The sequence below is a fragment of the Hippoglossus hippoglossus genome, chromosome 9 (genome assembly GCF_009819705.1).
Source record: "Hippoglossus hippoglossus isolate fHipHip1 chromosome 9, fHipHip1.pri, whole genome shotgun sequence".
NCBI lineage: Eukaryota > Metazoa > Chordata > Actinopteri > Pleuronectiformes > Pleuronectidae > Hippoglossus > Hippoglossus hippoglossus.
In genome coordinates this window covers 6,445,038-6,472,108 of record NC_047159.1, presented here as the reverse complement: position 1 = coordinate 6,472,108, position 27,071 = coordinate 6,445,038, and the positions used below count along the sequence as shown (strand labels likewise).

General features: G+C 41.2%; 3 protein-coding genes across 7 annotated transcripts; 1 reads left to right on the top strand and 2 right to left on the bottom strand.

The window, feature by feature from the left end:
* Positions 1–1,611: 1,611 nt before the first annotated feature.
* malt1 (MALT paracaspase 1) lies at positions 1,612–10,764 on the bottom strand. 2 transcript variants are annotated; one of them, XM_034594769.1, is made up of 17 exons: positions 10,467–10,764; positions 9,311–9,477; positions 8,758–8,879; positions 8,453–8,600; positions 8,160–8,344; positions 7,899–7,998; positions 7,756–7,803; positions 6,986–7,009; positions 6,833–6,877; positions 5,806–6,009; positions 5,130–5,307; positions 4,915–4,986; positions 4,690–4,817; positions 3,926–4,075; positions 3,276–3,433; positions 3,029–3,154; positions 1,612–2,238 (listed from the first exon to the last, which is right to left on the bottom strand). In XM_034594769.1, the coding sequence occupies exons 1-17, from the start codon at positions 10,613–10,615 to the stop codon at positions 1,834–1,836; spliced, it is 2,409 nt and encodes an 802-aa protein (XP_034450660.1). In that variant the 5' UTR covers positions 10,616–10,764; the 3' UTR covers positions 1,612–1,833. The 2 variants fall into 2 exon arrangements, with proteins under 2 accessions (XP_034450660.1, XP_034450661.1); XM_034594770.1 differs by lacking the exon at positions 7,756–7,803 and having other exon boundaries at positions 1,834–2,238; positions 10,467–10,734.
* A 486-nt stretch (positions 10,765–11,250) lies between these two features.
* On the top strand, positions 11,251–18,192 carry prlrb (prolactin receptor b). 4 transcript variants are annotated; one of them, XM_034594776.1, is made up of 11 exons: positions 11,251–11,495; positions 11,563–11,661; positions 12,656–12,745; positions 13,332–13,464; positions 14,164–14,333; positions 15,867–16,033; positions 16,368–16,509; positions 16,606–16,699; positions 16,789–16,858; positions 17,216–17,556; positions 17,587–18,192. In XM_034594776.1, exons 3-11 carry the CDS (start codon positions 12,685–12,687, stop codon positions 17,999–18,001), a joined length of 1,593 nt encoding a protein of 530 aa, XP_034450667.1. In that variant the 5' UTR covers positions 11,251–11,495; positions 11,563–11,661; positions 12,656–12,684; the 3' UTR covers positions 18,002–18,192. The 4 variants fall into 4 exon arrangements, with proteins under 4 accessions (XP_034450667.1, XP_034450666.1, XP_034450669.1 ...); XM_034594778.1 differs by having other exon boundaries at positions 11,430–11,495; positions 11,560–11,661; XM_034594775.1 differs by having other exon boundaries at positions 11,251–11,661; positions 17,216–17,543; positions 17,574–18,192.
* A 990-nt stretch (positions 18,193–19,182) lies between these two features.
* LOC117768145 (selenocysteine insertion sequence-binding protein 2-like) lies at positions 19,183–26,520 on the bottom strand. The gene is made up of 18 exons (XM_034596271.1): positions 26,299–26,520; positions 25,249–25,364; positions 25,006–25,147; positions 24,838–24,913; positions 24,539–24,753; positions 24,373–24,457; positions 24,191–24,288; positions 23,888–24,034; positions 23,721–23,810; positions 23,486–23,587; positions 23,252–23,372; positions 22,958–23,124; positions 22,726–22,852; positions 22,436–22,610; positions 22,112–22,332; positions 21,804–21,958; positions 21,488–21,683; positions 19,183–21,315 (listed from the first exon to the last, which is right to left on the bottom strand). Exons 1-18 carry the CDS (start codon positions 26,305–26,307, stop codon positions 21,188–21,190), a joined length of 2,370 nt encoding a protein of 789 aa, XP_034452162.1. The 5' UTR covers positions 26,308–26,520; the 3' UTR covers positions 19,183–21,187.
* Positions 26,521–27,071: the final 551 nt, after the last annotated feature.

Sequence of the window (27,071 nt, the reverse complement as noted above, 5' to 3'; positions counted from 1 at the left end):
CATTGATTCATTTCTAGATACAATTTGCCTATTGAGCATATTCTAAAATCATTAACACTATTTTAGGTTGATTTTAAGCAACAATAAGAGCAACTAGAACCATTATGACACATGAATAAAAACCACCACCACCACCAAGGCCCAACAGTCCCCTTAAATTCAATATATATCTATATTTATGTAGTGAAGACTTCAGTAGAATTCAATAAAAGGTATTAACTGTACTTTATCATAAAAGCATTCAAATGATCGAATCATGGAAAGAGGTTTGATTTGTGAGGACACAGTGAGTTTGACCTTTGACCAGCAAATCAAATGATTTCATCTTTTTTATGTGCAGAGATTCTCTCAAGGCGGCCGGCTAGAAGGACAACCCGAAAACAAAAAGTAAATTTGAACATAAGTTATCTCACAAGTACTTAAGTAACTCAGTTCTCTCTCCACGCCTGTAAACAACCCCCATGTCCAATATTTATAATAACACTGAGTCAAACCCCCACATGTAGGTCAAAGTGTAAAAGGCTCCACTGACATGCACACCAGCGAATCAAGGTTATCTGAAATTGTTTTGTTCCGCAGACGAGGTGTGCTCATACTCTCCATTCTTTCTTTAGCACAAGTTTAGTTATTTGTCAATTTCCTCTTCATTTCTTCATCCCCAGACGTTTCTTAATCAACAGTTCCTCTAACAAATCATCTTCACCTCGTGTGTAAAACTGTTGAGCTGGAATCCCTCTCAGCTTCGGCAGAGTTCAGGTGTCTGTGTGTGGTCCGTCCTGCTGCAGGACTCAGTTTCTTATGTAAGGAGATTAATTCATCATGTGCTACAGGGTCACACGAATATAATGCTGAACTGTGGGGTCGCATATTATGCCTGTGCTCTCAAACCAGTGGGATTCTTTAAAGTCTCCAACTAGCAGAGAAGTTCTAAAGGATATGGCCAAAATTATATCAAAATAAAAACTATGATATGGATAATTATCACATTAAATGTCATGTGATTTTTTTCTCCTGAGTGAAGGTTGCGGTTTTAAACTTTTCTTTATGAGCAGAGAATGAGAAACACTTAAAAACACTTTACAGATCAATTATGTGTTCAACCACCTCAGTGTTTACTCAGTGTGCACACATTAGATCAATATAAATTGGGCTTTTGTTATATTGCTTTTGTGATCATTACTGACATTGTTTTATTGCCCAGCCGTCTAAAACCATGCAGTGAATTAGTCTGGCTTGTTGTAACCCTGCAGATATCTGGAACTACAGGAATTAAGTGAGCAGTGGACTATGACAGCTCCCATCCGACCAGGCTATTGTCCAAAAGTAGCAACATTAAGTTGTTGGGGAAAAATAAAGTGAGATATGTATTATATCTCTGCAGGAAAATCACTGAGTGGAACTCTTTTGGAAAGTTTCGGGGTTGGGTGAGGAGAAGACGCAGATTTTTATAAAGTTCATGGCTAAACAAGGAAGTCAGAGCTGATAACATGAGAGGAGGAAGAGGAGCAGCAGGGAGGGTCTTATACTGCCCTCCTGAGGGGGCAGTGACAATAACACGTACAAGAAATCAAAAAGAATTCACAAAACTACAACTGAAGAAAATAGCCTTTGTCAGTTCACGAAGATACTCTCTTTATTTTTCGTAAAAATGTATTCCTAAAATTGAAATCTAAGAATAATGTCAGTTTAACAGCTTGTCGATACAAATAGTGGTTAAAGGTTTAAGAATGTAACTTTCTAAAAAATATGTATGAGAAAGAGCAGCAGTATTCCAGATATGTTTGAGATATTTATAGCCTCTATTCTGAGAACAATGATATTCCAGCAGCTGATTCACTGCTGCTGAAGCTGCAGGCTGTTGATAAACACACTGTGCAGCTCGTTGATGTCGTCGCTGGCCTCTATAGGGATGCTCATCCTGCCTGGCGAGGTCGAAAGATTTTCATAGTAGGAGTCTCCCACTGCACCATGAGGGGACAGGCGGCTGTGGTCCTGGGCCTGCAGCAGCCCGTGATGGAGGTGGAGGCATTGTTCAGGCCTGGGGCTGTGGCAGGGGCTGTTTGACGGGCTATGGGGCATCAGGCAGGTCTGCAGGCAGCTGTTCTTCCGCATGGCCGAGTGCAGGTCCAGTCGGGCTATCAGTGGCTTTCCAATGTTGATGCTTTTGGTCCAATGGACAGGATCGTCGTCCATGGCTGGGTAGGTGCCCTGAAGGCACACGGTGAACACCAGCTCCTCCTGTTGCACGCGAGGAGAAGAAGTAGTGTCAATCAAAACAATGGGGTCATAGTTGATGTTATGTTAAGTTGGATTAATGAGAAGTCATTTTATCTACTGTGATTGTTTTTAAAGTGGCTCCATCCAAGACAGGCTCTCTCGCTCCACTGATGAAAAACATGCTGTGAAGCTCTATGCAAACATTCAAGGCACCTGGAGGATAAATCCTGGTGACTTTGGTGATACCTTGACTTTTCATGTAGCGTCTGTAGTTTTATAGATTGAAATATCTCTACATCTACTACATAGAATAGCAAAACAATTGGCAGATAGATTTCAGTTCCCCGAAAAAATGAATTCTCCAACATAGTTGTTCAAAAGGAAATATCTGCTAAAACTAATGACATGCCTATCAGCATCTGATGTCCTGTGCTTGTGAGGAGTTTAGCAGTTGTCTTTTATTTTTCTTTATTAATTCAGAACTAGAAATACTGTAGTTGTATGCCTCCGTCAACCAGTGTAGTTTCTGTCTACATCAATGTTTCCCAGATTCATATAAGGTCACTGTGACCTTTGACCACTGAAATCTGATCAGCTGATCTGAGTTGAGTGACAACTGATCAAAAGTTGAAGGAAGTCGCTCCACCAGCGCGGCCACCGTGACCTTAACATACGGACGTACGGACGAACATGATGCATCCGGCCACTGGCTATCGCCGGCCGGTCACAGGGATGAATACAAATCTCTTTCTGTTTGTGCAGACATTCGACTTTGAGACACCATACGCCTAAATATAATGACGTCTCTTACCCTGAGCTTCTGCAGTGAGCTGAGTCTGGTGTAGAGACAGTGCTGCGGCAGGCTGCTTGACAGGAGGTAGATCCCTGTCTCCTCTGGAGTCTCTCTGTTCATTTCTTTAGGATCCACATCAAGGTCCTGCAGGGAGGAGAGGAAGCAGGTAGCATAACGTCTGAATCATACCGAGGTCTAACTGACCCCACAAGTGGTACGACGTACTTTAAAGTTTGAGAACCTGTGTTCATGACAACATACTGACCTGTGAGAAGTCAGTGACGTGAGCCTGGCAGAAGGACATGTCCTCGGGCTTCTTGACGATGTGAGTGTAAATGACGAGCACGTTGGAGAACTCCGCAGCGAAGCCCAACTTGATCTGAGCCCCACATTCAAAGTTGAGACTCATACTCTCAGGAAGCTCTGGAAAATTACACCAAAACGGTCATTTAGAGAAAGTGCTACACTGCATTTTTTGGGGGTTACACTCTACTTTAAGTATACTGCTGTAAGTATATAAACATTTCATTAATGGTAAAACACTACAATGTATATGTGTAGTATTCGTCAACAGTTTTTAAATATATATTTTACGCTTCCAATTTCTAGGTCGGAAATAAATCCCCAAACTACCAGAATTAATGTATAACGTCCTCTTCCCAGAAAAAACGACTTGTTTTTCAATATGCAAAGATTTAACAGCTGATACACGAGTGATAACATTGTGTTTCTCACACAATGTTTCTCACACAATGTGGGCAAATATGTATAATGTGAGAGAGCGCTACGTGCTAAGACAACGTTAAGCAGAGTCAACATTTGAATGTGCGTACTGACTGAGCCGCTGTAAGCAAATAGAGGCTTCCCACAATTGTGATAACATACTATAAACAAATATGTTCAAATGAAACTCACCGTGAGCCTTCGCCCACTGTCGACTTTGAGCCTGAGCAAGATCAGCGCTGTCGCCAGGCAGAATAGGATCGGCCAGAGCTCTCCTCTCCGACAGGCTGCTGCGGATCTCCAGAGCCTGCTTCCCCTTCGTAGCATCGAACTGACCCATGTCTGGACAGGAACAATTACAAATCACACGTCAATGTGTCAACAAACGCTTGTGTTGTATTTAAAACCTCCTAAAGTATCCAATACTTCTAGTACATGGGTTGAACCTGGGTCCACCAAGAAGTATGTGCCACACTGTGAGAGGCATGTTGTTTTAATTTAATTTACAAACCCTTGAGACAAATAGTGTCCTTATCCCAACTTTAATAGTCAGAGCATCTTACAGTTGTTTTTATCCATCTACTCTGCATTTAAAAGGAAACTCCATCAGCCCACAAGCAAGCTGATACACTTTTGACATTAATAAGGCAAAGCTACATTTGATTAATTCTTTAGCCTTTATTCAGACATAAGCTGAAACACATCCCATGAAAAAAAATAAAAATCAAATTTCACATGCAAGCACAGCACACTGGTGTTTTAATCTTATTTAATAATTTTTCTTCATGGTAGCCTGATAATCTTCTCAGTCGCAAATTAATTTGTAGATGCAAGTGCAGCCTGAGTTGCCGTTTAAAGGCTCTGTTAATTACACATTTGTTTCTTATTCACATATTAAACATATTGATCATTTATAGTTGTACTTCATGTTGCATTATGTGGTTTCTGTTCCTCACCCTCGGCGACTCTGTCCAGCACCACGGTGATCTTCTCATCGTCCAGCAGTCGCTTCTTTAAGAACTTGACAAACACACCGTTGGTGAAGCCACTGGAGCTCAGCTCAAAGGCTTCGGCATCCTGGCACCTGCACAGCAAAGTGAGGAAAACAACATTTGATATTCTTTTAAAAGAAAAAAAAATTGTTTTGTATTAGAATTATTTAAATGATGTTTCAAACTTGCGTAGCGTATCCAAACACGATGTTGGCTGTGACCCTCAGGACAATGTTAGGAGCAATTTCGTCATAAATATTCCTGGAAAATGAATAAATCTATTAACTTCTGAGATCAAACCGAGGTGATAAATCTATAACAGCTCTATGATTAAGTGGTTAGTCTGCTGATCATTCTCTTAATTAATTGATTCATCTTTTCGTCAGTAAAGAGCAAGCACTCACCTTTTCCTGCACATGTCCATCAGAAAAACATTGAGGCCTGTCTCCTTCTCCTGCATCAGTTTCAGGATGCTCTGCACACATAAGCAGTTGGCCGATCTGTACGGGTTTGGTGCGTCTACCGGCACCATGAAACTGTTGCCATAGTTCTCATATCCATGACCAGCGTAGTACAGCAGACCTTCAGAGAGAGGAGGGGGGGGCATTTCAATCCAGTACCTTGGTTACAGAGGAGGATTCTGGCTACATCGATGGTTCATGAAGGAAGAAAAGGTTTTACATGGATCTATGAAAAATCCAACGAGGCCTGAGAAGGAAATACTTTATTTATTCTACTCCTTTCACTGGGGTCGATTTGGTATCAAAATTTCAAAGCTTCTCAAGATTTGGATTTATAAATACTTTCTTCTTTATATCCCATATTTCTATCATGTAATACAAACCATGGAATTTGTTTTCTATGTTTGAGGGGCAATGACAATCCAGGAGTTTAACGTTATGATGGACTCACAGTTATTTACAGTATGTACTATGTAGATTCTTTATTTCTAAGCTTAAAATAGTCAAATTGTGATGATGTATAAAGCTTTAATTCATATAATGTTTTGGGTTGTGAATGTTTCTGGACACGTATCCCCATCTAGAACCATCAGGAGGAAAGTAAAAAGTCCCAACACACCATAGACTCCCTTGTGGAGAAGCAGCAGGAACTCGTCGACAGCGTTTCTCATCTCCGACTCCGTGAGGTCCAGCAGCGAAACCACCTTGAAGTTCAGCTGCCGCAGGAGGTTGGTGAGGTCGTACACGTCCACCATGGGAGCCTTGAGCTGCGGGTGGTTCTTGTAGGAGAGGTTGCCGATCAGCAGGGCCACTTTGTCAGTCGCTGGGAGGCAGAAAAACAGTTCAAGTCAAACTATGGGAGAGAGAAACTCACACATAGTCAAATGCGGCAGTGAAACATTACTTAAAGGTCTCCAGTGTTTGTTGCAGCAGACAAGTACAGTTTACTGCAAAGTATAAATTCAAGAGAGAAGTGTCCAGCACTATTCTGGTTTTATATATTATAATAGATACATATATAATCCATTACTTTATATATGTAACAGAAAATAGATGTATTCTAAGAATCACTTTCCACAGACTTTTTCACTGCCTATTTAATAAAAATCTGCTAAAGATCTTGGGTTGTGATTTTGTGTTTTGTCTCTGCCTCAAATTTCAGGATATTTGATTTGTTTTCTATGTGACAGTGAAGAAGAAATTCCCCTTTAGCTTAAAACAACTTCCCATAGTAAACTGAACTACGTAAATTCACTACACACACAGGAAGGAAGTGGGTCACAGTGCACTGACTTCCACATATAGTGACATTTATAGCCACCTGACCTGTTTTAATACATTTTTTTATATAATCAGACCTTTGTGAATATATTAATTTTCCTTTTCTGTGGACACTGTGACAGAAAGATATTAATTTAACTCAATGGTATTTTTCTGCCAATATTCTCTGGTGTTGTTGGGCTTCAGTTTTGTGTTATTATTAGAAAAGAAGAAAGCAACAAGTCTCACATCCTTATTTTTTGAAAATATAAATATACTAATAGTATCAGACACATACAGCTCAGAGTAAAACTGCGATGTGAAGAAAATCACACAGTTAAGAACACGGTGATCACATTTTCCGTTTGTGTGACAAACACTCTTACCATAAAGTTGGTCTGGAATACTGTTCAGGTAAAATTCACCAGAACCTGAAGTCAACACACAACAAAATGATCATATAACAAGTGCGAGTGTGTGAGTAAAACATGCGTTTGGATAGATATGTATAAATAGTTGATGAGCACTATTACACTCACCTCCCCCAATGGCATAGAAGTCATCTAGGAATTAAACATATGAATACGTCAGCATCACGTAAACATGAGCAGTTTGAGAAAAAAAAAGCCTCTTTTGATTAAGGAAAAGAAGATGAGAGAGAAGGTGAGCCTCACACCATCAGCGATTGAGACGTCCCATAAATAAATCTACAGATTCAGACCAGTGTTATTCTGTGTTTTCCTTCCTGTCAATGAATCCCATGAAAGGTCAACAGTGGGTTAATCTGTCGCTCAATATTTCCCCACTTCTCTATTCCATCTGTGGCAGCCTGAAGTTCATGGGTTCCTACCTTTTTTTCTACTGCTGGGCACTGTAGTTTTTAGTATGTATTTTAGATAGATGTACTTTATTGATCCCAGATTGTGAAATTATTGATAGTGATAGTGATTATTGACAGTTTGTAGTGTTTGTAAGACGACAATGGACGTCTAAGACTTTGTGGAATAAGCTTTATATGGCTTTAATACAAAGACAGTACTGTAAGATCAATTTCATTATTGGTTTTGGTCTTTTCGTGGGATTTGTTGACAAAAAGGAACAAATATAGAATAGTGACAACCTTTAACTTTAACAGAATCAATTGAAAAAGACTCAAATTAGAAATCATGCATGTGACACCTGGAGATAAACCCTGTGAACATTGTGCTTGTTAGTGTCTAAATAAAAGTTATGATTAACATTTGCATGCACCTTACACCAGCTTATTGTTATTCAATTGCCATTTACTACCCAGGTCTTTCCACTCTACCTTCAGAGCACTCCATTGCCCCTGAAAACTGGACAGATATCCTCGGTGCTTTCAGCCGAGAACAGAGCAAATAATCACTCAGACATGATGACAACAGAGCTGCTTTGATTGAGCTGGAACTATAGCACTGCAGTTTGACATACCCGTGACAACGTCGACTTCATTGGTCCACATTCGCTCAGAGCTGCCGCTGCTGATCTCACAGCGATACCTGCCATTGTGATCCGGCATCACATGACGAATCTGAAACGCACAGCGAGCCATCAACGACTAAGTGAACCGCAGGTCCACTGTAATGTCTCGTAACAAAACAGGTTGTGTCTTTTAAGGGTCTGACACAATAAAACCGTTTCCAAACAAGAAAGGGTTTTTGCACTATGGACAATATGAAAAGAAATCCTCACCATGAGCTTCCTCTTTGTGGCGTTGAGGATCGGAACTCCATTTCTGTGCCACTGGTATCGAGGGATCGGCCGTCCCACGGCGCCACACTCCAGCTGAAGGGTTTCCCCTGCATGCAGCTGCTGGGACTGAGGCTGGATCACCAGCTTCAGCCGACCCTCTAAGGATTGATAACTCTGCCCTGGTGCTGGAGGGAGAGGGAGACATCATTGTGTGTGTGTCTACAGAAGTAAACATATCCTGCAGTCACAAAGCGGGACACCACTGTCACAGACTCGAACTTTAACTATCTTACCATAAGGCAGGGTGACACTCAGGACGTCCACCTGGGCCCACTGGCTGAACTCAAACGTATCTCCACAGTTGACCCTGCAGATGTAAAAGCCAGCGTCCTTCAGATGGACCGGACTTATCACCAGGTCTGGAGAGAAGCTGTTGGGCACCTGAGGTTGTGAAAATGTGAATCATATTTACCATATAAATATCAGGGATACTGGTGTACAGAGATAAAATAATGAATAATCTTGCATGAGCCCCAGTTTACAATGACTTTACTTCTAGAATGATTCGTGTGTGCGTGTGTGCGTGTGTGTGTCTCACCTCTTCCTTACTCTTGAACCACTGGTACTGTACTGGAGCTTTGCCCACAGCGTGACAGCTGAGCCGCAGATTGTGTCCTGATGTAAGAGCCAGTGACTGGGGCTGGATGAGAATCTGCAGGGCTGAACATTAACAGAGACTTTCAAACAAATCACTGTCACCAATAATTTGAATTACCTCAGAAACTGAATAACACATTTTGAAATGCAACCACTCCTGAATGCCTAGTGATGAAATTCAAACACCACAGACTTTATTTCACTAAGATATTCGACTTGCAAGTTGTGCAATAAAAATATATGAATTGCTCTGTTTTAGTGAACAACTTCCAATCTTAAGATTTAAGTCACTAATTCAAAAACTAAGATTCAAGATACAAAATTCAGATCTGAACATCTGAACACACTTTAGGAAAGGCAATAACCGGAAAAATCTGAAATTATTGATATTCTGTAAATGAGTCATTGATTCTCTTTTAATCTAATCATACAACACAGAGAACAAACTTCTGCCTAGCAACATAATACCAGGCCCAGGGGTTGTTCTGCTCTACCTGATGGTTTCAGGCATTGCACAGCCTCCGAGTTGCCAAGAGTCTGGAGGTAGTCCATCAGCTGACCCGTGGTGCAGCCCCGCTCTCCCATCAGCCTCAGCAGCATGCGGCTCGGGCTGCCCTCCAGCTCCAACACCTTCAGAGAGCACGTCTCCATGTCGTCAGGGCTGCAGAGCGATGCAGGGGAGTGACAGCACGTTTCAGATATGAGAATCGAAATCAACTCAGGTCGTCAGTAAAAGATAAATACACTTAAAACACAGCGCAGATACTGATACAAACACGTAGCTTAATAATGATGAGTATAAAGATATAGTTTTTACACACAGGCTACATCCAGACACCAAACATTCAGTGGTTTCATCAGACAAATTTAAATTTACTTCTCGTTCAAAAACTTGTTTAAAAACCTGTAATTAGGCTTAAAAAAAAAGTTCAACTCTACAAATACCTTAAAACGGATTTCAGAAAACATTTGTCATCTTCTGCCATCTACCCGTGTAAATAAACCTATAATATATAAGAGCCAACAACATCTACAGCTCTTTATATTATTTAGGACAATTAAGCCGCTCCACAGAATACGATACAAAACTGTATTAGTTTCAGATACAGTGTGTAACATAATGTAGGGTACTTCACTTGCACTATAATATTATAACATTTAGACTTTATTTATCTCTCTTTCTCTGGAGGTATCTCTGACTCCAGAGCTGCAGGATTCAGACAACATCAACAACTATTATTATTATTATTATTATTATTATTATTTTCATTATTACAACTTGTCTGTCAGAGCTGAAACCTGATGGTGCACAACTGTTCCTGGTCTCTCTCTCTCTCCCCCTCCTCAACCTCCCCCATATCTCTCTCTCTCTCTCTTCAGGTGTATCTGACTCCAGAGCTGCAGGATTCAGACAACAACAACAACAACAACAACAACTATTATTATTATTATTATTGTTTTCATTATAACAACTAGTTTGTCAGAGATGAAACCTGATGGTGCACAACTGTTCCTGGTCTCTCTCTCTCTCTCTCTTTCGCTTTCTCTCTCTCCCTCTCCTCAACCCCCCCTCTCTCCCTCCATGTTTCTCGCCCCCCCCCACAGTGTCTCGGTGTCTGCAGGACATCGTCCGACTCGTTTCCATCTCACCTGACTCTGAGGCGCCTCTCGCCGCCGACGATCTCTCCGAGTCGCCGCCATCCCCGGTCGCAGGATTTGTCCAACACGTCGCACAGCTTCTTCACCAGCGCCTCCCTCAGCAGGTGGATCTTCGTGGATCTGTCCGAGGAGTCCGACATGATGACCGACAGCGGGAGGAGTTCACCATCAGCCCGGAGACTCGCGCGTGTTTCACTTCACAAACAAACCTCAACTCGCAAAACTCCAAAAAGTTTACTTCCTGGAACGAAGCGACACAGACACGCCCACTGCGGGCCGTGCCAAAGGGGATACGTGCGTCAAGATGATTCACTTGTAGGTGAACTTTAAAGGGATAGTTCACACAAAACTTTAACATTCACTCATTATCTACTCAGCACTATGTCGGTGGAGGTGGGGGTGAAGTGTTTGAGTCTAAAAAAACACTTCTGGAGTTTCAGGGGTAAACAGCTTTGCAGCCAAATCCAATACAGTTGAAGTAAATGGGGACCAATCTGATATCCTCCTCTGGAGCCGTGTTTGTTTGAGGATATCAGAGGATATTTAGTCTATAAACATGGTGTAAATGAGGCAGTTTCAAGTCAAATGTATATTGTCGGGGCTCAGGGGCACTTGGATGACACCACAGGAGCAGCATGGAGCCATGTTTGATCTGTTTGAAGAAGGGGTCGCCAGTTACCTTAATTGGATTCTGCTGCAACGCTGTTTACCCCAGAAACTCCAAAAGTGATTTGTGGACTCAAACACTCCATCGGCACAGTGGTAAGTAGATAATGAGTGAATTTTCCTTATCTGGCTAATCCTGTTGAAGTGACACATCTTGTCTCGGCTGCACTCTTTGGCTGTTTCTCAAGTGACAAATAGTGACATCAAAAGAAACTCCTCCCCTTTCCATGACTCCTCTTCCTTGCATGAACACCTGAGCCTCAGACTCACCTGTGCTCAGGTGTGAGGAGGTGTTCAGGGGTGAGGAAGTGCTCAGGTGTGAGGAGGTCTGAGGAGGTGTTCAGGTCTGAGGAGGTCTGAGGAGGTCTTCAGGTGTGAGGAGGTCTTCAGGTGAGAGGAGGTGTGAGGAGGTCCTCAGGAGGTCACTGTGACTGAAGGATTCTACTTTTCCTCCTGTGGATGTGTCAACATCAGCTAAATGTAGAAGAAGAGGTTGACACCCGTCCTAAACCGCTGTGAGGTGAGTGATCTCTACAGGTTTTCATTTATCTCATTTCTATTTCATCTATCCAAATTTTTCACATTATTTTTACTGTCCTGGCAGTAAACTAATTATAGTCTCATGAAATCACTGTGGAGTTTTAGTTTCATTTTGGTGTGTGTGTGCACACAGGTAAGTGTATATATAATATATAGGTTTGCATATACAGGTCACAGGATGTAATAAAATACTTTATGCATAGTATAATGTTCAGTGTATTTGAAGGGGCCTGACAGACAATAACAAAAATAACTGTCACTTTAAAAGTTCTATATCTGCAGGTTTCATCACATTTCCCCAATCTAGGAAATCATATATTTAATTAAATAAATTAGACTTCAGCCTCCTTATAGAGATTGCAATGCAGTTCTATTCTGTCTGTGTCCAGCTGATCCACTACTCAGGAATGTGAACCAATCAGAAATCTGCAGAGTGCTCACTCTGAGGGAATCAATACATTCTCATCGAGTTCAAATACCTGCAGAAAAGCTGCAGAGGACTTTGAAGCAATTGAGCATCTTACAGCAGAGAAGCTGAATGTCGTCATTCTGTTGCCAAACATAACTGTTCATAACTGTTCACGTTGTCTGACCTGTTCTGGTCAACCCTGACCAGAACAGGTCCTGGACCTCTCACCTCTCATGAGTCTCTGTTCACTTTCAACCCTCTGGTGCTTTCTGTGTCACCTCTCACGTTCATTCTTTGATAAAATCCACTGACAGGGTCGTAAGCTGCTGACAGTCACATCATAAACATTCATGTTGAATCATAATTCGAATAGTAAATCGTGTTCCACCAGCATGGGACGACCACAGCTGGTCTGTATGTGTTGGCTACAAAATGAGCAAATGATCATTGGTTGTGTTTGTTGTTCTTTCACGCAGCGTGTCCTTGTTTTAGGTAAAAACAAGACGCAGGCGAGCCACGAGTTCACCTCGTTGACCTCACGCTGTGATGTCACTTTGTGTTTTATGGCACAGGAAGTGAAGGGGTTGTGCCAGGATGAGGACAGATCGCGGGTTGGCTCTGCTCTTGCTGCTGTCTGCAGCTGTTGAGTCCAACAGTAAGTTCAAAGGCTTGAATGACACTATTTATAATAGCCACATGATTGCTACAAATTGTATATTAAATATACAAAATACTTTTTTACATTTTTTTATGTATCTCAGTTTTTTTAATTTTTGTTAAACATAAATTTTTTTTTTCTGTTCTCTTTCCTTTTGGCCACAAAGAGCTCTATTAAGAAGATGTAAAGGCAAAGTTTAGATGTGTTTGCATGTGACATGAAAAAACATGATTAGACATAAATTCAGAGGAGCCGTGCCAGTGGTAAATATTTCAAATTTTACTTTTTAGTTTAGGGAAATAATGATACAAAATTTAATAGTAGGTTTTAAGTTCTGTGAACACAAATTTATTTTTGCCTCCCTAACCCTGGTTGGACAAAGAAATCAGAGTTGTGTCTTTAAAACCTGGGTAAATAAAACCAAACCCAAACTGTCTGCTTTGTTCAATCCTGCTGAAGGTGAGCATATAAGCGAACCAGCCCTTTACCATGTCTATGTCTAAATCATAGTGTCACCGTGCTTTTTGTTTCTTATCGTGTCACTCCTAGGGAGCTGATGCTTGTTTGTCGCATGTGTTGCCAGGCATGTCTCCACCAGGGAAACCAGTCCTCCTCGGCTGCAGGTCCCCTGAGAAGGAGACATTTACCTGCTGGTGGGAGCCGGGCTCTGACGGGGGGCTGCCGACCACGCATCGCTTCTTCTATGAGCGAGAAAGGTCGGTCCAGTCACCAGGTTTTGTGCAGTTTTGATTTCATATTAATTTGAAGATTTGTTTTTGACCTTCTAGACAGCAGCAACACAAGGAAGGTGAGAGAGAGGAGAACTACAAAGGTTCCGAGCTGGAATCCAACCAGGATTTTAATGACTATAGTGTGCACATTAACTACTGGTGACCCAGTAAATCTCACACAGGTTTATCGCCCACGCTGAGTGGCAGTAAAGCTGCTGTTGACATAAAAGAGCCGGTGGAAAACTACCGTCTCCCTTGTTCACACACTTGTGCTCAGTCAGCTGTGCACGATTTTTTTGTTGCTGTGGAAGTTAACCTGCACACTTCAAACACTTCACCTGTGTGACCCCCACTCGCCCGGCCTGAGGGCAAAATGCCAACACTGACGGTGAAAGACATTTTAAAAAATTGACATTTCCCCCCCAATACCTATGTAACTAATAACATTACCTTTATCCTCACATTATGCAGTACCTGCTAATCACCAGCATGTCAGTGTCAGCAGTTACCTGTGCCGGAGAACCGCCTCACAGAACCACTCATGGCTAATTGATAATTGGTCTTATTAATACATAAAAAGTAAAATAAAGTTTAGTTACATCTCCATGAAAGATGCACATGTCCGCCCTGAGCTGTGTTCATCCATGTCCTGGTCAGTGAAGGACTCGTTTTGTCTCCGTACAGACTGGAGGGAACACACGAGTGTCCTGACTACCTCTCTGCAGGGAAGAACTCCTGCTTCTTTGACAAGGTCCACACCTCCATCTGGGTGGATTATTATCTGACTGTGGTGGCCTCCAATGCATTAGGGAACGCCACTTCAGACACCTTTAAGATTGACGTCATGGAGATTGGTAAGTAGCAAAGAAATTCAGTTCATCTACCTTCTTCATGTCTTTCCCTGAGCTGCTCCTTGGGTTTTTTTCCTGCAATATTATGAAAACATAGAATATGACCTCCCTGTGATTCATAGATTGTTTTACACCACTGAATCAAGACTGACATCATAGCTGATATCACAGCAAGAGCAGTTTAATGATGCATTCCTCCACCAAGGCCCAGTAGTCCCCTCACATTAAATCAAGCTGCACCAAACTGCACACATTCATGTATAGCAGTTCCTTAAATGTGCCTGATTTTTTCATCCAGATCCATTAATTATTTCCTGGGAAAACAGTGAAAATGGCCAAAAATAATGCTACATCTCGTTATTCTAAAGTGATCCAAAAATAATTCCTGCCCCCGGATCTGCACCAAGATTGAATGGTTTCTTTCCTGGATCATATCGCATCCTTCCAGCCAAGTTTTGCAGTAATCCGTCCAATAGTTTCTGTGTAATCTTGCTTACAATCAAACCAACAGACAAATGGACAGAGGTGAAAACATAAGCTCGAGAGGGTGAGGGTTGCGAAGTCGAGAGCGTTTGTCAATAAAATCGAAAGACAAACAAAGAAAGACATGAAGACAGATTTCTGGAGGATAATGAAGAATCAGTGCTGAGCTCATCAGTGTCTTATGTCAGTGAGACACTTTGAACTATTGATCCCCACTCAGTCTGTGTATTTGTTAGAGTAGAAGTTAAAACAGCTGAAAAGTACCTGCATCGATCGAGCTAATTATTGGCACAGTTGTATTTATAGTGCAGTTTTTCTGCTTAGTAAGGAATGGAAAAATACTGACAGACAGACGCGAGGCACAAATGAAAACCGGAACAGAATGAGGCGGAACTGGTTTGTGCCTGGTGTAAACCTTGGGTACAGTCTTGGATAGGGTTCACACCTTTTGTTTGGTTATAGGGACACTTGAACATGTGCTGTATTTACAGTACATTTGGAGCAGAGTCTTGTAAGAAAATAGTAACTGCAGGGAGAGGGATCTAAACTTACAACAAATATTTAAAACCACTGTTGTGTTTTCTGGCTTCTTAAAACCAATGTCAGGACTGAAATATCTTCAAAAACTATTGGATGGATTGATATGAATCTTAATGACTGTAGTTACCCTTTGACCTTTCCTGCAACATCAACAACAGCTCATGCTATATCTTCTTTCCATGCAGACTCTGCTCTGGTTGTTAAATGATGTTGGTACTTCACTGTGCAAAGCCTAGTGGGTCACGTTATGTTATATCAGACAGACAGAAGTTGCACAATTCTTATTTTCCATTGTTAATAAGAATTGTGCAACTTTTCCCTTTTGTAATAAGCTAAAAAAAAGCTGTAGTGTTATATGTTGGGGTTGATTTGCCTCATTTGACTGTGCACACCCTGTGATGTGATATTTTGCATGCTCACATCAGCAGCCCTCATCAGCATGTTAGTGTGCCGATATTAGCATTTAGCTCAAAGCACTGCTGTGCACTGTCTTGCTGTGTCCCCTCTTGACAGTGATGCCCGACGCTCCTGGAAACATCAGCCTGCAGGTGATGAATGGGGAGGACAACCCGTTTCTCCACGTCCGGTGGGAGAGTCCCCAAAACACAGACACCAAGTCAGGATGGGTCACCATTAAATATGAACTCAGATTTAAACAAAAGGATGGCAACGAGTGGAAGGTGAGAAACACGGCACGTGGTTTTTGTTTTGTGCAGGAAAGAACAACAAGAGTGTGTGTGTGTGTGTGTTTACACAATAAAATCATTGTCATTTTAATGTTTATTTGAATCAATCCTGACTTGTGGGTCTAGTTTGTTCACATCAGTTAAGTTTGTATAAGCAACAGAAACATGAGCGTATGTTTGAAGAAGTCCGCTATAATAATAATAATAATGAAATGATGTGACTGGTCCCTGACTTTGTTGTGGAGCCGTCATATTGTTCATCTTTTTATACAGCCTGTTGGCCCAACATTGGTACAAGGTGAACATTGGATGTTCTATCTTTCTCCAGGAGTACACGTCAGGAACACAAACCCAATTCAACCTGTACAACATCGATCCCGGGGTGACGTACGTGGTTCAGGTCCGCTGCAGGTTAGACCACAGCTCCTGGAGCGAGTGGAGCAACTCTACCTCTGTGAAAACCTTCAACCGTACGTTTCAGACCTTATTCTGTCTTTTTACAGCAAACAGGCAACTGATACTAACCATCAATAAAAAAACATATATTCCCTTCTTTTCTTGTTTAGATCCTCAGAGTGAGAAACCCTTCTGGATATTGCTCTCCAGCCTCTCTACAGTTCCATTTCTAACAATGTGTGTCTTGGTCATGAAGAGGAAATAGTATGTATCTCCTGCAAAGAATGATTTACAAGTCTTTATGTGAAATCGGGGTGAGGAGGATAATCTGACTCACTTTCTTTGTTCCTCAGTGTGAAGCAGTGTCTCCTGCCTCCTGTTCCTGGTCCAAAGATACGAGGAATTGATGTTCAGCTTCTCAAGGTAACACCGCAGCTGTACTCTATAACCATCATATCCAGAATCTGGACCCTGGAAAGTCGTTATTTTACAAGAAAGAAAGTCGTGATTTTACAAGATGGAAGTCGTAATTTTACGCTATGTGTCAATGTTAGTATAAGAAGATAAGTCTGTTACCTTTTTCTAAAATGAACAATTTGTTCAGTTATACTTCACAAATAAAGAAATACATGATCATTTGGCTCATCAGCACCACAATTTCGAGAATAAAGTTGTAATATTATGACTTTTTATCTCAATTACAACATTATTCTCAAAACGCCCAAATTACGTTGCTGTCTGTTAACAATCTGCTGAATGACCCCTCACTAATTCTTCCAGAGTGGACGATCTGAAGATGTCAACAACGCCCTGATCATCAACCAGACCTTTCCTTCTGTGGCGGCCTGGAAGGACGAGAGCGAGGAGTATTTAATCGTGTCGGATGACGTGCGTCTGCCCAACTCGTCCAGTTCTCAAAAAAGGAAGAAAAGCTTGACTATTGCTGCTGGCTTCCTCTTAAACTTTGAAACCCACTGCAAGGAGCCGACCCCGGGCCAAAGTGACAGGGAGAAGGCCGAGGAAAGAAAGAATGAAATAAATAACTTTGCAAACAGCAATGCGTCTCTCTCAGGAGTGGGTTTATTTAAAAAGGAGACACTGCCAGAGGCGGCAGATCAGAGGTGGTCGAGCCACGACCCTGCAGCTGAGAGCAGTGTCCAGCTTCTCTCAAACTGCGGTTACGTGGATATTCACAGACATAAGAACACGCAGGAGGTGGATGTGAGTGAGGTGGACTACACCAGAGTGAAGGAGGTGAACGGTGACAATATTCTCATCCTCCATAAAGACAGAGTCCATGGCTGCGTGGATGTTCAGAGGCGAGAGGAGAACATACCAGAGGACTACAGCAGGGTGGAGGAGGTGGTCGGCGACAATCAGCTCCTCCTGCAGAGACAAAGCACCTCCGCTGACTCCTCCTGTGGGGAGAAGAGTGACCGCTACACAGAGTTCACCAATAAGAAGCCGAGAAATCCTCATGAAACTGGAGCCAGTGTATCCAAAGTGGGCCCAGAACTAATCGTCAGTGAATATGTTGATACTTTCCCTAAACCGCCTTTAATGTAAAGTGTAATTTCACATGAAAAGTCCAAAATAAAAAAGACAGATGATCCAAGTGATTTACAAAGATTTTAACAATTAAATGAGCCATATTCTGCTCATATTCAGGTTCATAATTTATGTTATTACTTGAAAAGGTTTACAAGCTCTAATGTTCAAAAACAACACATCACTTTCCTCAGACTGTCCATTGCTGCACCTCCTCTTTTCAGCCTCTGTCTGAAACACTTGATTTCAGCTCCTGTCTCTTTAAGGCCTCCTGATAAAACCAAGTCTGCTCTGATTGGTCAGCTGGCCCACTGTTTTGATTGGTCATGGTCACCAGAGGAAGACCCATACTGACCTTGATGATCCCCTTATGTGTCCTCTGTTAACGTGTGTGGTACAAAGTGAATATATAATAATACATTGTGTCAACTATCAGATGCATTGCTGTGATATTTCCTGCAGATATTCAGGGTTTCTTGAGGATGAATTTTTGACCATCCTCACATTACTGTATATATTACGTATATCATATCTGATCAGGAGAATAGAGCCTGTCTAATTCCACAGATACTCCCTTCTCTCTCTAAGCACTACCCAAGCTAATTCAGTTTTAGTTACACGGAAAATTTGTTAGCAGAAAATTAATAATTTATTTTGGAAAGTAATGGAGAATCAGCAGATGAGTAATTTGTTGATAAAATGTTACGTAATGGTTTTGCTGCTTGTTGTTTCAGCCACAGGCTACGGAAAATACTAGTCATTCTGGTTTATGTGGGATGTTCACACCTGGAGTCGTCACATTCACACTACAAAACTACCGTTTGAAACGAGGTGACATTATGTAAGCAACCAGCACATTTGGATGAATAAAAATAGATCATAAGGAGTGTGCATAGAAAATAAATGTATTTAATAACAATTTTGCATGACACAAAACGCAGCTGATATGGAATGACTTGTAACTCATTTGAAGTTTCATTCCAAAAGGACGTATCCTTTTGAATATATTCATTTTCGTTTAATTTAGAATCACAAATGATTTTATTTTATTTTTGTAAACACATATTTAAGTGAGGAATTCAAAATCCAAAGTGCTCTGACTTTGAGACCAAAATCCTTTTGGGATGAAACATTTCACATGTGAAGCCAACACAGGCAACTTTACCTTACATTGTACAAAAGGATTTAAAGACAATCTATTTTTGAAATGATATATTTAGGGAGTGAGAACATTCAAATACGAAACATCTTATGATTTGTTTGTTTCATAGAAACAAAGACAGCAGACTCAGCTTTGTCAAACATTTGTATTGTGCAGTTTCAGCATTGTGTCTGGTCTCGAGTGGCACTTTGCAAAGAGCAGTGATTCTTTTGGCCTCAGGTTAACGACAGACACCTAAAGAATCAGTAGCATGTCTGTGTCTCTGCTCTGTTTCTGAACTGAAGCCGTAAAAAAATGATCCCATGAAAATAAATTATCTTCTTTAATCGAAATAAAGAAATGTCAGGTATAACTAAATATACTAAATTCAGATCAAAATTCAGTTACACGTTGACAAATAATATAATTAACAACAAACCAATTTCTTGTTAAACTTTCATATTTTTTGTCAGTGCATCAAGAAATAATCAACTTGGACACAACCTCATGTCCATTGTGCCTGAAGCAAATCCCACAAGATTCACTGAGGTTCTTTGTCGGCACTTAAGACTTTTTTCCCCCATATCAGACATTTAAATCACTTTTACACAACTAAAAATGTTAATATTAGTAATTTTGACTTTCATAAGTAATGATCAGATAATCAGAAGTGAATCTTCAGCTCAATGAAATTCGGACTTAATTTAGCCCCTTTCAAATGTGGGAATTTATTGCTTTTTGAAGGTGATTGTCACTGAGCAATTTCAATGACTGTAAAATTGTCTTTAAAAAAAAAGAAGAATTAAGCAATTTTCTAGTCCTTTTTACCATGTGACTCAACCACCAACAGGCAGATTTTCCTATTACAAGAACTTAATTCCTGGCAGCCCAACATATTGTGCATTGTACCTACTGTATACCAACAAAAACACACTCTCTACTATGTAGCACAGTCTCCTTTTAACAACTATTTTCTCACATGTCATTTTTTAAAGGTAAATTAATAACAAAGTTCAATTTCTAACTTTAAACTCAACCTAGTTGTGCAACCGTGGCCTGGAGGTGTCAGACTGGGCTCAAGTAAGGATCAATGAGATGAAATGATGTTGAGAAATAATTCATATCAACGAAACTGAAACTTCCCACACTGAGTGCAACATGGAAGTTACACAGGACCACAAGCTGTTTCACAAACCCACACAACACAGCAGTTAGTGACAGGTTTAACACATGCTGTGTGTCCATATTTGAAAAGTGACAAAACAATGTACACTCACTTATTAAATCGGCTTTAAACATTCTCCCAAAAGCAAATACAAGAAATTAAAGTGTCAAGCGTATCATGTGTGGTCACTTTGAGTGCTTGGTTTCTAATTGTTTTATCTTTTCTACATTCACAAACTTAAATTCCCTGTAGTGTATTTTCCTACAGTTTTACAGAGGGAGATAAACAAGCATCATTTCACAAATTAAAAATCTCACTGATCCATATTTCAGCCCGTACAAGACGCAGACCCGAGCCTGGCTGCAGGCCGTCTGTGAATGTCCTCCCTCCTCTCTCGCATCGTTTCCACTTATTTCTCTCGTGTTCCTGTCGATTAACTTAAGGTAATTCGTAAAGAATCAAAAGCTGCAACACAACGGCTAAAACAAAGTGATCACTGATTATTTCTTAGTCTGTTCATATTCTACACACAAAATTCATATTGTGGGATCTTTTTCAAGTGACAGCTTTGGTCCTAGTGTCTCAGTGGTTCATTTCCAGTTTAGAAACACCCTCACACGCACACACACCCTTTATATACACAGATTTGCCCATTTATCTTTAACTCAAACACAAAAATATTACTCTAGTCATTAAAGAAAAAAAGATTCATTGCCAATATTAGCAAAATTATAAATTTCCTGACAAATCCCTCAGGTTGAGCTCTGCTGCAGCAGAAGTACCTTGTGCTGCAGTTTTTCTGAATGGGAAATTAAGTCCATCCTCGTTTCTTCTTTGCTGGTGATCAGCACGTGTGGGTTCATTTTTTTTTTGTTAGGCACAGAGGGCTTCACCACTGTCAACTCTTCACATCTTCATCAGTGTTTTCAGTACATTCACTGTCCAAACACAAGGAGCTGAGCTGCTCCTCAAAGTTCAAAAATGTGTGGTTGTACTCCTTCTGCAACATCTTCTTCCAAATTGTTACTGGAGGAAGAAAAATACAACAAGATTATTATTTCATTTTTATTCAACCATAAATCCTGAACTTTTTGTATCAACCGATTCTTGTCTTATTGAACTATTTGGTCAAATCACAAGATTTAATCTTTCTCTTTGTTTTATCTCATAGGATCACATTGTATAAACAGTAACTTACAGTATTCTGGGTCCTCTGGATGTGTGCTCTCTGGACTGGGCTCAGCCTCCTCAGCCATGCTGCTGATCTGCAGCTCTTCCTCACTGTTCGCTGCCTGTTCTGCCTCGGCCTGGTCGCTCTGCTCCAGACTTGAAACCATCACCTCATAAGCTCTCCGGGCCTCAGAAGACAGCTCGATCATCTTGTGGTAGTGGTCCTGTAGAAAAGAAAAAGTTATCAACTTTAAAAAATATATAGTTATTTTTTTATCTTCGACATTATAGCTTAATTCATGTTACATCTATTTTGTTAGTGGTTTGTGTGAATTAAACCTGACCTGTGCACCATCATAGTTGAAGATGCCCACCAGGCTGACTGGCACCGCCTTGTTGACGCAGCGACCCAAAGCTTTCCTGGAGAGCGCAAACACAAAGGGTACCCCCTGCTCACGACACGTGTCGATGATGTTGTGCAGCGCCTCGTCCAGGCCGCCTGTGGAAGGTGACAGTTGAGCTCCCGGGTTTAAACTTGTAAGAGATTAGAGCTAAATTTGAAAACTAGTCCTGCTTCTCGATAAATGTATAACACTAACAATATTTGCTTTCATCAAACTCTGTTACACTGTTAACCACGAGGACACAATACCTTTGGCTTGGATGCGTTCACAGTTTGGGGAGATGACGACGCATTTGACCTTCCTGAGTTTGAGGTGCTTCAGGACCTCTCTGAGCCCCATCACGATGCGTCTCTTCATGCGGGCCTTCATGGGGTCCTTCTGGTAGAGGCGGTCCTGGAAACGCACCAGCTCCTTCAGCAGCGTCGTCACACACTCATCCACATCTTTGCTCAGCATCTGGCTGCAGTAGCTGACACACACGATAAAGATTTCAATCAACACATGGGCAACACAATGAACACACAACAAAGATTTAAACTTGAACCAGGGTAAGGATGCTTTTACAGTCTTACTCTCTGAACTTCCTGCTGTGGATTTTGGGCCGACTGACTGCGCAGGGCACAGGTGAGGTGGTTTGTTGCTCTACGGTTTCCTCCTTTTCGTCCTCCTCGCATTCGCTCACCATCAGGTTTGTGCCACTGAACTCAGACTGATCGTCCAGATCCTCTGTAGGACTCCCAACCTCATCTGAGATTTGAGAAGCACAAAATACATTCAAAATCAAATATTCACCTAATCTACTTGCAGCTGTGATAACCATAGGACTCGATTATGATCTGTTTTTCCACACGCTTGCTCTGACCTGTGATAGTTATGTCGCACTGCTCTTCATCTGCATCATTAACAGGTTTGAGCTCATCCTCAGAAACCAGACCTCTCTCCTCCAGCAAACGCTTGTGCTTCCTCTCCTCCCTTTCCTTCAAAATGACCTGAGGATCACACAGAAACATGATGATAATAAAAAGTTGATCTGCTGATATACATTTGTATAAAATGTAACCCGTCTGTATTTGTTTTGAAGTGAGTGGACTTACCTTTTTGAGAGGAGTGGGTTTCTTGGCTTTGGGCACCTCTCTCTGTTTTCCTTTCTTCACCATTGGGCAGGTGGAGTCCAGAGGATTGTGTGCGACTTGACCCTGCTGCCAGGGCGGCTTCTTCTGGACGGACCCCTGCTTCTGGGCAACAGGTAGTCCCCCGCCAACTTTAAAAAGAAAGTTTTAAAAGACACTTATTCATGGCTTCATTTTAAACATCTAGATCTGCAAGTATGTCTTACTGAATTATTATCATCAAGAACAAGACAAATGAGGAATTCATCGATGACCCACCTGAGAGAATGACTGGTTTGGCATCTTGCTTGGCTTTTTGAGATTGCTGCTTCTTTTCCAGGGCGGCCAACATGTTCCCGATGTCCAGCTGAACAGGAACTTTGCTTTTCTTCCCTGACACCTTTTCAGTTTTTTTTTAGAAAATCAAAAGACCAATAACAGGAGTAAAAAATAGGGTTTCACCTGGATGATATTAAAGGACAAATTAATCGAATGGAAGCTGAAAAAACAAACCTGTCCTTTCTTAGTCGTCTCTGTGGACTGAGTTTTTGCTGCATTAGACTTTTCCTTGTTCTGGTCAGCAGCCAGGTGCTGACCTCCGATTCTTTGGTTTTCCTTTACAAAGGGAACATAGACTTGCTAATTAAATTCCATCTAATATATTTTAATGACAATCCATTGACTCAACATGTAGAAATGTGTAAGCTCCACCCCCATTACAACAACACAGTATTATATATAAATATACCTCATTGCATAGCTTAGCTGCATTGCTGCTGCTTAAGAATCTGTCGGTCCGAGTCAGAGCAGGAGTCAAGCCTGGAAACTCCTCTTCATCCTGACAAGACAAAGAAAAATCATCTTCCATCCAATATATAAAATTAATCTCTAAAATACAGAGACATTTTTATTCACCTCAAACTTCGGAGGCTCCTGATAAATTGCAGGTTCTTCAAACTCCAAATCTTCATCTTCATCAGCACCTTTAGCTCTCTTCTTCTTTTTCTTGCGCCTCTTCTTCCCAGCAGTGCCCTCCTCCTGCGATGCAGCGTTTTCCTCCGTCTGACAAGATACAAAAAGGGGAATAGAAAACATTGTCAGAAGTCAGTTGAAGAGAGGAGGGAGCACAGAGTAGAATGGTCCTTGATAGGTGAGGGCTGGAATATTGTCTTATATTTTAAAACCATATTATTATTATTATTGTTATTATGAATTAACCTGCTTGCGGTTGCTGGTGATTGTCTTTTCTTCTTTAAGGACGATTTTCTTCGGAGGCTGAGAGGCGACATTAGCCCAGGATGCCGCCGCTGGCTGATCTGTTCACAAAAAACAATGATACATCTCTGAAATATTATTGACTTTGCTTAATAGTCGTGTGACAACAAGAAGTTTCACCCTACCTGCTGGGATGGCAGGGGGATCTGGTTTTACATTGATGCCTCTTTGTTGGGGATCAGGCCGTGTTGGGGATCGTCTCCTGCCAGACTATTCAAAAGTAGCAGTACAGCAGTTCATGAGTATAACCACAACTACACAGTAACATATCTGACTGTTCGGTGGGCTCACCTTCCAGGTAGATGCAGGCGGTTGCGTTTGAGGGCTCATGGGCGGAGGAATTGGACCCCAGCACTCTTTCTGAAGAAGAGAGGGGGCTGCTTTGCTCGGTGGAAAACCAGCCAGCTCTGGGAAATCCGCCATCTTCACTTCAAATGGGACCAAGTTGGTCTGTGCTGGTTTTGACGTCCCTGCAGAGTTCGTGGCAGATCTGGTTCCTCTAAAACCTGCGGATCAATTAGAAACTCTTTTACTCATGTAAAACAAAAACGTTTTTTAAAAAATTATGTGATTTCTTGTGTGATAAATACCTCTTCTCTGTGCATCCGTTGTGCTCTTGTCCATGACTCTGCTTTGAGCTGAGGAGCCATTGTTGCTTCTTGATGCCTGTAGAGACAGATACAAATCATTGTTTAATGAATTTCATTAAATAAGTAGTTTGTTTTACTTAGTTTTCTGGTACTTAAAATGAAAGCAACCTTTGCTTGTGGATCCCGTGTAGACCTGTCTCTCCATAGCAAATCATCACTGGTGTCTCCAACACGCCGACTGTTGTTGTAGCCATGATTCCTTGGTACGTCTCCTCTTCTTGCTGCCTTTGGGCTCAGACCTGACTGGTTCCTGAAGAGATCCAACATTTACACGAAGTACAAGTAGCTGAATCTTTTACAAACGTGTCCCAGGCCATTAGGTCGGCCCAATTACTGGCATTCATTTCTTACCCCTTTGAAATATGGCCAGACACATAAGGATTTGGTAAAATCAGATGGGGCGATAAAGCTGTGTGAGACTCAGCTGGCTCCTTTATCAGTCTCCTCGGGGGTTTAGGGTCAAAAGGCTGGACAAACAAAAACCACAACACAGTTATTTAGCTCGACAGTCTCTCCCCCTTTGGAACAAACAACACCATATTTATGTATTCATTGCTTCAGTCATAGAAAGGTCCTCTCATCATCGAAAGAGGCGCATTATGTTTGTTTTACTGATAATGATGATCTTAAAGACGATCTTAAGAAGTTAAATTTACTTAGTGTTTGTTGCATGTTTCCTGTTGAGTGTAATTTAAGTCGTGAGAGGAAATATATGGAATATTTGCCGTCTGCAATTCATTTCCATGCTCTACATCCAATGTAGCCGACCTCATTCTTGATCTCTATGGGGAAATGTATATTTATATCAAAGGAAAAAAATCTAAGGACTCTTGAGATCTGAAAACTGTGGTGGTGGACATATATCAAGTTAAAAGGTCCTATTACAGACTTACCTATGCAATTGTCTTATTCACCATTATCATCACAATAATAACAGTAATATCAACAACTATATTACATATCTAATAGCAGATTGTATTTTCCTCAAATGCAAACATGTGCTAAAGTGCTGAGTGTTAAATGAGACCTTTGACAGCCACGTTATTGAGCTCGTGTGGAACCACAGAGGCTTGATTCCCATGGATCACTGGATCCAGGTTCTGGACTCTTCCTCCACTCGGTGACATGTGCAAAGCTCCGGCTCTGATTAGACAACTTAGCTGACTATTAGCTCGTTGAGTTAACATCCAGCCAAACGCGTTGTATTCCTGGTTTTTTACGTGTTTTATAAACTGTCGTCACCAGCAGCTCGAGAGTTTGGTGGAAGCAGCTGTGACTGCATACGCATCATCTACACAAAACAGCTAAACTTTGCTTTTTAAAAAAGTTAGCTTTGGGGTGAGCTACATTAGCATCGCTGGCTAGCTTGCTGAAACAAACCCGCGACGTTACATTTCGTACCTTGTCCATCTTTTTGTCAGATTCCTTCCTAAACGCGGTCACGTTTCCACATGTTCGCCGGATCCTCCGCGTGTTGTCAAAGTCCCAGACGCGACGGTGCCGCGTTTACCTGCGCCGACATTGCGTTAGCTCGCCGGGGCTAACAGCTAACAACCTGTTAGCACGGAGGCAGCTCCCGGAGCCTGAAGGCAACAGCTGATGTTTACGTAGCGTGAGGCGAGCAGAGCCCACAGCGACCCCTGCTGGTGTCACCCGCGTTTTACACATCAATCCCCACAGAGGCCTCAATCTGGCAAAGTGTTTATGTTTTTATTTTAACGTGAGATTATAATGCGGATTTTATATTTAAGTGTTTGATTGTGATCTGCATTTTAATATTTTTTATTTCATTTCATTTGCTTTCTGTTTGTAACCTATGTAAAGTCTCATTGAGCATTGTTAAAAGCACTTATACAAATAAAAACAAGAATTATTATTATTATTATTATTAGTATTGTTATTATTGTTATTTTTATTAAGTTTACTTTAATAAAGTTATTATTACTAATGACCATGATTTAAATAAGGATTAACAACGAGGTAGAATAATAAACTGTTAATCAATTTGCTTTTTGTAATAGAAAATAAAGGTTAGTCAACATCAGCCCCTCACTGGTACATAATGTAGTGGCCCTGTCTCGTAGAGGGGTTTTTAGTATTTAGTATTGTTTAGACATTTTCATTATAAGCATCATTTGTGGATATTTCCAATTACATCAAGCCACACATTTCAA

Excerpts from the sequence above, each read along its gene's own strand:
- malt1 (XM_034594769.1), bottom strand. The coding sequence starts at position 10,615 with ATGTCGGACTCCTCGGACAGATCCACGAAGATCCACCTGCTGAGGGAG. Across the intron at positions 7,804-7,898 it reads TGAAGTCGACGTTGTCACGG|CACCGAGGATATCTGTCCAG; the intron begins GTATGTCAAACT and ends CTCGGCTGAAAG. Across the intron at positions 4,818-4,914 it reads ATCGTGTTTGGATACGCTAC|GTGCCAGGATGCCGAAGCCT; the intron begins GCAAGTTTGAAA and ends TTTGCTGTGCAG.
- prlrb (XM_034594776.1), top strand. The coding sequence starts at position 12,685 with ATGAGGACAGATCGCGGGTTGGCTCTGCTCTTGCTGCTGTCTGCAGCT. Across the intron at positions 12,746-13,331 it reads TGCAGCTGTTGAGTCCAACA|GCATGTCTCCACCAGGGAAA; the intron begins GTAAGTTCAAAG and ends ATGTGTTGCCAG. Across the intron at positions 17,557-17,586 it reads CCAGAGGCGGCAGATCAGAG|CAGTGTCCAGCTTCTCTCAA; the intron begins GTGGTCGAGCCA and ends TGCAGCTGAGAG.
- LOC117768145 (XM_034596271.1), bottom strand. Across the intron at positions 22,611-22,725 it reads GTGCGACATAACTATCACAG|ATGAGGTTGGGAGTCCTACA; the intron begins GTCAGAGCAAGC and ends CTCAAATCTCAG. Across the intron at positions 21,316-21,487 it reads TCCAGAGGACCCAGAATACT|TAACAATTTGGAAGAAGATG; the intron begins GTAAGTTACTGT and ends TTCTTCCTCCAG.